The sequence below is a fragment of the Globicephala melas genome, chromosome X, assembly GCF_963455315.2.
Source record: "Globicephala melas chromosome X, mGloMel1.2, whole genome shotgun sequence".
Classification (NCBI taxonomy): domain Eukaryota; kingdom Metazoa; phylum Chordata; class Mammalia; order Artiodactyla; family Delphinidae; genus Globicephala; species Globicephala melas.
This window is the reverse complement of record NC_083335.1, coordinates 37,348,927-37,359,834: the sequence shown is the minus strand read 5'-3', so window position 1 is coordinate 37,359,834 and position 10,908 is coordinate 37,348,927. Positions and strand designations below refer to the sequence as shown.

Sequence of the window (10,908 nt, the reverse complement as noted above, 5' to 3'; positions counted from 1 at the left end):
AAATGAAAAAACTAGGGCATAGCAAGTTTAAATAACTTAAAGTCACACAGCTAGTAAATTATAGTCAGTATTTGAACATGGCATTAGATCCCACACTCTTAACCACAATGGAAGAAGCTAGAATGTAGGCACAAATGTAAGTAGACAGTAGATTTGGTGATAAAAAGATGAAGTCCTCATGAGATTGCTTTTATTATCTCAATGAAATGTGAAGCAGGGACTTCCCTGATGGTCCAGTGGTTAAGACTCCACGCTCCCAATGCAGGGGGCCTGGGTTTGATCCCTGGTCAGGGAACTAGATCCCGCATGCTGCAACTAAGAGCCCGCATGCCACAACTAAAGATCCCGTATGCCGCAACTAAGATCTGGCACAGCCAAATAAATAATTTAAAAAAATATATGAAGCAAAGGTCCATATCAATATGCATAGATCAGTCTCTTTCCTTTTAATGCCAACATGATATTTTATCATATGGTTGTGCTACAATTTGATTACTTAATAAGTCCCCTATTGAGGAACTTCTAAGTTGTTTCAAGGTTTTTCTTATTACAATACTGCAAACAATATTCTTGTGCATATATATATATATATATTTGAGCATATTTATAAGTATTTCTGTATAACGGACTTCTAGAAGTAGATTTTCTAGATCTTCATAATTCAATTTTTAAAAGATACTGACATATATTAATGCATGTATGTGGAACCTAGAATAATGGTACAGATGAACCGGTTTACAGGGCAGAAGTTGAGACACAGATGTAGAGAACAAGCGTATGGACACCAAGGGGGGAAAACCATGATGGGGTGGGGATGGTGGTGTGCTGAATTGGGCGATTGGGATTGACATGTATACACTGATGTGTATAAAATTGATGACTGATAAGAACCTGCAGTATAAAAAAACAAACAAAAAAACCCCAACTAATACTAAACTGTCTTTGGGTTATTTGTATGGAAATATGTTAATATAAATGTTTCAGAAATTACATGAAATTCCTAAAAATCTTATATGTTCTGGTATAATGTTATAAGTCATAATTCTAGTTATTACTTTAAAATGTGTATCAGAAATAACTAAATTTCCTTGTCAATTGCATTATTATGAACTTTCATCAAATCTTTAACCGTGGTCATTTTTAAGTCTTTGGTCATTTACAGACAGTTCTGGGTGTACTTTGATGCTTTTGCAAAAATGTTCCTATAAAAGGGTTTCATCTTCAAGGAACTCATGGAAAAGACTCTGACAAGTACAGGTTTCTGGTAACTGACTATACTGCTGAACTGAATGAATAAGCATTTTCAGAACTCTAATGGAAAACTGATGAATTCATAAAAGGGCTAACAAAAGATCAAGATGAAAAAAAAATTAATTACATGGTACTGAGTGAACTGATGAGGATTATTATAATTTTTGTGACTTTCTGTTTGAATAAAAAAAATCCCACAAGGATTCAGAGGCAAGAAATATATAAATCAATTTTCACTGCAAAGTAAAGGAGCTGTTACAGTGGAGGATTACTGGACTGAATGTCAATATTATGACAGTATGAGTGTGTTTTGTGTTTGATTATTGCAATCATTGCTTTTGTTGTGGTCATCCATTTACAATGCTTGGTGTCAGTTTATTTATCTCTTGTAAAAATAAAATACAGTGTGTGTGTGTGTGTGTGTGTGAAAAAAAATCGGGGGTTGCCTACATTTAGTGCTAAAATCTTTCCTTTTTCCTGTATTCTGGTTTTTTTTTTTTCTGGGTAGACAAACTATTCTTCATTTACACTAAAAGTTTCTTATGAAAGATTATTTCTTTGCTGAAATTGTTTAGTTTAGAGGCCATGTAGACTTATTTTGTTTATACATCCATGCTTTGTGAATAAATCTGCCATGTTTTACTACCTAAAAAAAAAAGATACTGCCAAATTGTCCTCCTATAAGGGTTATACTTATTTATACTCTCATCCAATGTGTATGAGAGTGTCTATTTTCCATACCCTTGGAAACATTTGATGTTATCAATCTTTGTAATATTAACCTTCGGACAGGTTATACAAACATGACATCTAGTGCCCAGATCTTGGTTTCTAAATACTGTTTTTTCCAATAAACGGAACTAGGGCACCATGTAGAAATGGTTGATTCTATCACTGGGGTAGGGAATACATAAGATGAGACTGGAACATCTTGTAGTGCCAGAAAATAAGGAAATAATCAAAAAATGGGGACATGTCAAAATGACATAGAAGCTCCCAATGGTCAAAGCTGGAACAATTTGAACAACAAAACAATGACAGTATTAGGTTATAAGTCATAGAATAAAATAAACATCCATTAGTCTATGCTGTTATAAGTCAATGTGTAAATAAATGGGAGAGAAGGGACATCTTCCTCAGAGAATTTCAATGAATACATATAGATAAAATGGAAGAAACAGAAAATCACCATTAGGTAAACACCACAGCAGTAATTGTCACCATAAGAACCACTAATGAATGCTAAATTTGGTGGGCAAAAGTATGATGAGAAACAGAATATTTGAATGGTCTCAATGTATCTTCCTACAAGATATTCATTAATTATAAAGAGGAAAATAGTAACTTTATAGTGAAGCATAGCAGACAGTATCTTAACCAAATGATCAAAGTTAACATCACCAGTATTAAGACATGTCAGCATCAGGTATCTCCTGATATGATGCACTAAAAAAGACAATACCATTTCGGTGGTATTCTCACCAACAATGCATAACCTCAATCTAATCCTGAGAAGATGTCAGACAAACCCCAGTTAGGGGCATTCTATAAAATAACTGACCAGTGAGAACTGTCACAATTAGGGACAGATTAAGGATATATGATAATAAAATGCAATGTGGAATCTTGGATCATAAAAGAACATTAGTGGGACAAACAGAAAAAATCAAATAAGGTCTGCACACTAGTTCATAGTACTGCATCACTATTATTTTCTGGGATTTCCCTGGTGCTGCAGTGGTTAAGAATCCGCCTGCCAATGCAGGGGACACGGGTTCGAGCCCTGGTCCAGGAAGATCTCACATGCTGCAGAGCAACTAAGTCCATGTGCCACAACTACTGAGCCTGCATGCCACAACTACTGAGCCCATGTGCCACAACTACTGAAGCCTGTGCACCCTAGAGTCCGTGAGCCACAACTACTGAGCCCGTGTGCCACAACTACTGAAGCCCGTGTGCTCTAGGGTCCACCTGCCACAACTACTGAGCCCGTGTGCTGCAACTACTGAAGCGCACACACCTACAGCCCGTGCCCTGCAACGAGAAGCTACCATAATGAGAAGCCTGTGCACTGCGACGAAGAGTAGCCCCTGCTCGCTGCAACCAGAGAAAGCCCTTGTGCGGCAACGAAGACCCAACACAGCCAAAAAAAAAAATTATTTTCCTAGTTTTGATAACTGTACTATAGTTATGTAAGATGTTAACATTGGGGAAGCTAGGTGAAGGATATATAGGAACTCTTTTACTATTTTTGTGACTTTTCTATAAATCTAAAAAGGTTTTTTAAAAAAGATGCAGCAAAAAAAGAGAGCTAATTTTCCTAATTTGTATTACTACTCTGAACATTTTTCTTAGTTTATCAGGCATTTATATTTCAGTTTCTCTATAAATTTTCATTTACCCACTTTTTAGTTGGATTCTTGACTTTTGTATATTAAGAAAACTATATGCATTCTATGTTAAGGAAATTAGCTCCTGTGTGTGGCAAATTATTTTCCAGTTTGTCTTTTGATTTTTTTTATGGTGGGTTAGTGTGTATATGTGTATATAGATTTTTTTAAACTGATGATTTCTGCTGACCTGTGGACAGAAAATAAGGAATAGTAGCCAAGTGACTTTAAGTCTTCAATAGTGATCAAAAGACCACAGAATAGGAACAATACTTTATGGAAATGACTTTGAGAAACTTCTTTCTTCCATTATAAGTTACATTTATTTAAACATTTACATACAGTAAAATTCATCCTTTTTGGTGTACAATTCTAGTAGTTTTGACAAATGCATACACTCATGTAATTATAATCAAGATACAGATAATTTCCATTATAAAACAAATTCCTATGCTACCTTTTTGTAATCAGTCTCTCATTTTTAACCCGTCACCCACTGATTTGTTCTGTTCCCATAGTTTCATCCTTTCCAGAATGTTATATAAATGGAATCTATCAGTAAGTAGCCTTTTGAGTTTGGCCTCTTTTACTTAGCAAAATGCATTTGAGATTCATCCAAGTTGTTGCATGTATCATAGTTCATAATAGTTTTTATTGCTGAGTAGTATTCCATTGTATGGATATATATCACAGTTTATCTATGCACCAGTTGAGGGACATCCTCCATTTTTATTTTCCTCTATTGTTAATGGTCTGCAGGTCTAGTAAAGGGCAGAGGTGAGATTTTATACCCAACAGGAAGAAGTTTCTTCTGAAAAGTCCAGCTTAGAAGTATGCTCCTGGGTAACATGTGCAAGAGGTTATACCAGTATAACTTACTTCTTGTCCTTTAAACTATATTTAAAATTGGAGTTAATCCTAAGTGAGCAGTATATCAAAGGAATAGATGTTTGTCCTGAGTATAGTTAGATGATATCCTCAGAGCAGGCCTGACAAATATTCTGGAAGCCAAGTCACTGGTAGAATATTAAAATTTTCTTTATTTAAAAAAATACTGAAAAAAGTAAAAATCAGCCCAAATCACACTTGAAAAATTTTATAAAGCAAGTCCCCTTTCAGCCTATCCAATCCCACCTCTAAAAGGTTTACAGTTTGGTATGTGTATTTCCCAGCTTTTTCCTAAGTTTATTCAGAAATATCTATATATACATATACCATACATACACAAATGCTTTTGTTTATAAAAAAGTATTATATATATATACACATATATATGTGTGTGTGTGTACATATATGTATACACACACACACACACACACACACACATATATAACTTTTTAACTTATTACAAAATCCTGGACATCATACAGGTCAGAATGCATTAATAGATATATCCATTATTTTAATGCCTGTATAGTATTCCACTAAATGGATGTGCCATAATTTATCCATTCTCATACTGATGGACATTTAGGTTATAACCAGTATTTGTACGTGTGTGTGACTTTATTAAAATATAATTCAGGTAAGATAAAATTCACCCATTTAAAGTGTACAATTCATGATTTGTAGTATATTCAGAGTTGTACAATCATCACCACAATTTTAGAACATTTTCATCAAGTTCTAAAGAAACTCCATACACTTCAGCTATTACCTGAAGCCCTAAGCAACCACTAATCTACTTTCTGTCACTGTATATTTAGAATCATATAATATATAGCCTTTTGGAGTGGCTTCTTTCATTTAGCATGTTTTCAGGGTTCTTCCACGTTGTAGCATATATCAGAAGTGTTCCCTCCTTTTCTACTTTTTGGAAGGGTTTGTGAAGAACTTGTATTAATTCTTCTTTAATGTTTGTGAGAATTAATCTAAGAATCCATTTGAGCCTATGCTTTTCTTTATGGGTATTTTAAAAAATTACTAATTAACCACTTTACTTGTTACAGGTTATCTTCAGATTTTCTTTGTCCCCCCCCCCCACCAACAATTGGTTTCAGTAATTCATGTATTTTTAGGAATTTTTGTATTTCAAGTAAGTTACCTAATTTATTGGCATAAAATTGTTCATAGTGTTCCTTCATAATTTTTGTTTTAAATTTTTATAAGGTTGGTAGCAATGTTCCCGCCTTCATTTCTGATCCTAGTAAGTTGAATCTCCTTTATTTCCTGGTCAACCTACTGAAAGGTTTATCACTTTTGTTGGTCTTTATACAGAACCAACTTTTGGTTTTGTTGACTTTTTATTCTCTATACATTTATCTAATCTCTTATTTCCTTCCTTCTGCTTTTTCTAGTTAGTCTCTTTTTCCAGTGTCTTAAGGTGTAAAGTGAGGTTACTGATATGTTATCTTTCTTCTTTTAAATTATAGGCATTTGTACTTATACATTTCTCTCTAAGCACTGCTTTAGGTGTATCCCAGAAGTTTTGGCATTTTGTGTGTTCATTTTCACGCATCTCAAATTAATCTTGTAATTCCTTCCTTAACCCACTGGTCATTTAAAAGTGTGTCTAATTCATATTTGTGTTTCCCAACTTTCTGTTACTGATTTCTAACTTCATTCCATGTGGTCAGAGAACATACTTTGCATAGTTTTAATCCACTTTAATTTATTGCGGTTTGTTTTATGGTATGTGATATGGTCTATCCTGGAGATGTTTCATGTGCACTTGAGAAGAATGTGTATTCTGCTCTTGTTAGGTGAAGTGTTCCATAAGTCTCTTTAAGGTCTAGTTGATTTATAGCATTGTTCAAGTCTTTTATTCCCTTGTTCATCTTCTGTCTAGATCTTATTGAAAATGGGGTACGTAATTCCCCAACTCTTATTGTATACTTTTATATTTCTCCATTCATTTCAGGTTTTTTTTTGTGTGTGTGGTACGCGGGTCCCTCACTGCTGTGGCCTCTCCCGTTTCGGAGCACAGGCTCTGGATGCACAGGCTCAGCGGCCATGGTTCACGGGCCCAGCTGCTCCGTGGCATGTGGGATCCTTCTGGACCAGGGCACAAACCCGTGTCCCCTGCATTGGCAGGCGGACTCTCAACCACTGCGCCACCAGGGAAGCCACATTTCAGTTTTTGATTCATGTATTTTGGTACTCTGTTGTTAGGTTAATATGTGTTTCTAATTGTTATATCTTTCTGATGGATTGACTTTTATCAATATAAGATGTCACTCTTTATCTACAGTGACATTTTTTGTTTTAAAGTCCATTTTAAATAGACTTTAGATAATAGTATAGCCACTCCAGCTTTCTTATAGTTGCCATTTGCCTGATATTTCTCTCTATCCTTTAACCTTCAGTCTGTATCCTTGAATCTAAAGTGTGAATCCAATAAAAAGCATAGAGGTAAGTCTTTTTTTTTTTTCCAGTTTGATGATCTCTGCCTTTTGATTGGATTGTTTAATCCATTCATATTTATTATTAACATAGGTGGACTTACGACTGCCATTTTACGGTTTCTTTTCTATATGTCTCAAGCTTTTGTTTCTCCATTCTTTTTTGTTTGTTTGTTTGTTTTTTGTGGTACGTGGGCCTCTCACTGTTGTGGCCTCTCCTGCTGCGGAGCACAGGCTCCGGACGCGCAGGCTCAGCGGCCATGGCTCATGGGCCCAGCTGCTCCGTGGCATGTGGGATCTTCCCAGACCGGGGCACGAACCCGTGTCCCCTGCATCGGCAGGCAGACTCTCAACCACTGCACCACCAGGGAAGCCCTCCATTCCTCTTTTTGCTTTCTTTTGCTTTGAATGTTTTCTAATAAAACATTTAAACGTCTTTAATATTTTCACTATATATTTTTAGTTATTTCTTTAGTGGTTGCTCTAGGGTTTACCATACACATCTTAACTTAATTGGCTTCAGCTATATACTAACTAAATTCCAATGAGATATAAAAACCTTATTGCTATATAAACCTACTCCTTTTCTCACTTTTTGTGGTATTATTGTTATTATTATTTCTATATTACAAACCCAACAATACATCATTATAATTATTACTTAATATAATTTTATGTCTTTTAAAGAAGCTGAAAGAAAGAACAAGTATATATTTACAACTTTTTAATATTAACCTTATTTCCCATTTCTTATTTTCTTCATTTGTTCCTATGGATTTGAGTTACCATTTTAGAGTCATTTCTTTAATCCAATACAGCTTTGTTTCCACCCACTTCCTTTGTCTTGTTATTGGTAAATATATTACAGTTTTATATGTTATAGATCCAACAATGCAACTATATACATATTGTCTTATAAAATAGCTTTTTAAATCAATTAAGAAAGGAAAAATGTATTTTGACTGTCTTTTATAATTACATAATTACCTTTACCCATGCTAATTTTTTGGATGTGTAGATTCAAATTACCGTCTGAGGTCACTTGCTTTCCACCTGAAGAACTTCCTTTAACATTTCCTGTAAGTCAGGCCTGACAGCAACATAGTCTCTCAGTTTTTGACTATGTGGGAATGTCTTTATTTCATCTTCATTTTTGAAAAACAGCTTTATTGAATATAGGATTCTATATTGACAGTCTTTTTCTTTCAGCACTTGAATATGTTTTCCCACTGCCACCTCCATTGTTTCTGATGAGAAGTCATCTATTACTCTTATTGAGGTTCCCTTGTAAGTTGCTTCAGTTGTCTCATGTTGCTTTCAAAAGTTTCTCTTTGTCTTTGGGTTTTAGCATTCTTATTATGGTATGTTTGTTGATTTCTTCTTATTTATCCTAATTGGGGTTCATTGAGATTTCTCAGATGTGTAGATAATGTTTCTCATCAAATTTGGGATTTTACAGCCATTATTTATTGGAATATTTTTTCTGCTCCTTTCTTTCTCTGATATTCCCATTACAAGTATGTTGGAGTGCTTAATGGTTCTTTACCCCATTAAATTTTCATTATTTTTTCTTTCTGATCTTCAACCTGGATACAATTATCCCATTAAACATCACAACCCAATGAGGTAAGTAGTATTATTATCGTCATTTTTATAGATGAGAAAACTGAGGCTCAGATTAAGTGACTTGCCAAAGTCACAGAGTGGTAAGTATGGCTGTGAAGTTCAAACAGGTCTGACTCCAAAGTTTGTACTACTTCCTCTATATCATATCATCTTTCTATTCTCCAGCAACTACGAACAAACAACTGGGGGATTTGGGGTAGGCTGTCTCTCTTCTAGAGAGCTCTTTATTTCTACCCCTCTTTAGTTATTCTTTGCTAGTATGTTCCTCTTCTAAAATTAATATATCTAATCTCTAACATGTAATAGACAATGATTCAATGTTTATTGCTTTTAATTCAATCATTACTCAATGGTAGCTAGCTTAAATGACTATGAGAACATTAATGTTTTGATCTAAATTCTTTCATTAGAAAAAATATAAAGCTATTTGAAGACAGTGATAACTTAATAGGGAAATGTCCATTAAATATGTTGACTAACTTATGAAAACTACCTACTGTTACTGCTGATAGGTCTCATTCAAGAGCATTTGCTGATGTTTAGGCCTGGAGTCTTGGTCATTTATTTACTAGGAAAATAAATTTAGGGACAAATGGGCTCTATAAATAAATATTTCAACACTTAATTCATTTTTTAGTTTTGTATATATAGGAGCCAGTCTTGAAAGAATGTTATCTCAAGGGACAAATATTTAAGACCTCATATAAATTATAATGATTAAAAAAAAACCCTTGGAAGTAATCTACTGTAATTTATCCTGAGAAAATGATACTCTTTATTCCCTATCCTCCATACTCATTATATTGTCTATCCCAGAGAGTGTTTGATTATAGAAAATGTTTTCTACCAATTCTTTCCAAAAGCTGAAAGGGATTTTAATTCAGTTTTCTCTCCCTCAGTTAGCTTCTCTTCTTCAATTCCAAATAAATTGCTATCTATATACAAATCCTAGATCTTAGATTCTGATGCAAGAAAGACCTCCTGGGACTCACAATCTTTATGTCTTCTAGCTGCCACTGATTTCTGTAGTATTATCTGTAGTAGATGATATTAGAGAAGCAGCCTGGAGATCTGACTGCTGCTTTTTGTTCTTTCCAAATTCTATCACCAATATTTTCCCACGTAGTTTATATCCATTTACTAGACGCAATGCTTGCCATGCTATTTCTGTATCTAAAAGAGAAAGAAAAAACATCAGTTTATATGTGGCTTAATCGATTTTATTCCAAGTCTAGTTTATGTTGTTTTGCCTTGGAGTTCAGTGTAGGCTATAAGGCCACGTAATTATTTGATTTTATTGGGTTTTCTACAATCTCAAATTTGTAATAACTCAGCAAGATTAAACTAATGGCTAAGAATAACAACAATAAAATCTTAAAATGGATGTTTGAGAGCTTCTCCTAATTCAATCATATAGGTAAAGAAACAAGGATACAGACAGTGTGTTAAAGAGGGTTAAGCTATAACTAATAATACACAAACCTCTATCTTAGATAACAGATTATAGGTACTGTAAGAATGAAATCATTTTCAAAATGGGGAAGACAAATAAAAGAAGTTATCATGGTATTGAGGACATTTTGCTACTTTTTCCTTTTGATCAGAGTGGTTGTAGGAGTGGTTGTAGGAGAGTGGTTGTAGGAGCCCTCATTAGGATAAGTAAGTTTAAGAATGCTTGCAGGCATATGGAAGCTTGAGGTGTAAGAGTATATAGCATATAGCAGGAGGATTTGATTTATGGGTCTCAGAGCCTGGATGTGGGAAATTAGGAAGGAATGGAATTACTGCCTAGAGTCTGTGAAATCATAAGTGGACAAGCAATGTTTTTAGATTGAACCAATTTATGTCTCATATATGTATGCACTACAAATTTTCAAATGCATGTATAATTACTAAAATGGTTATTTATTTAGAAGTACTTAGTGTATAAAGCCTTTTTATTACATATGTTTTCAATTAATAGATCATATTAGGTGGGGGTGCATGAAGTAATTTTATAAGTTTAAAAAGGGTTCTCACACTTGAAAAGACTAAAAATCACTAGCGTTGAGGATCCACAAACCTTCAATGAGATAGGAAAGATGGTACAATGCTGTATGAAAAGAATGCAGAGGAGTTTGGCACTGCTCATGTATAAAAGCACTTCCCTTTAAATAGATTACTAGGCTGTATATAAATGATGATACTTTAGGGATAATAAAAGGCACAGCTCCTACCCAGCCTCCACCAAAAAAAGAAAGTCTGGTCTGTCATAGGAACTGAAATTCCTATACAGGTATAACTTTTTAACTGCACTTTGC

At 34.3% G+C, this 10,908-nt stretch overlaps 1 protein-coding gene across 3 annotated transcripts in view; it reads right to left on the bottom strand.

Annotated features, from left to right (window-relative positions):
- Positions 1-3,958: 3,958 nt before the first annotated feature.
- RBM41 (RNA binding motif protein 41) overlaps positions 3,959-10,908 on the bottom strand; it is a 70,375-nt gene continuing 63,425 nt past the window's right edge. For all 3 annotated transcript variants that reach the window (XM_030835816.2, XM_060292646.1, XM_030835813.2), the window contains one exon: positions 3,959-9,781. In XM_030835816.2, coding sequence (XP_030691676.1) covers positions 9,615-9,781 — 167 coding nt within the window. In that variant the 3' untranslated portion in view covers positions 3,959-9,614. The remainder of the gene's footprint in view (positions 9,782-10,908) is intronic.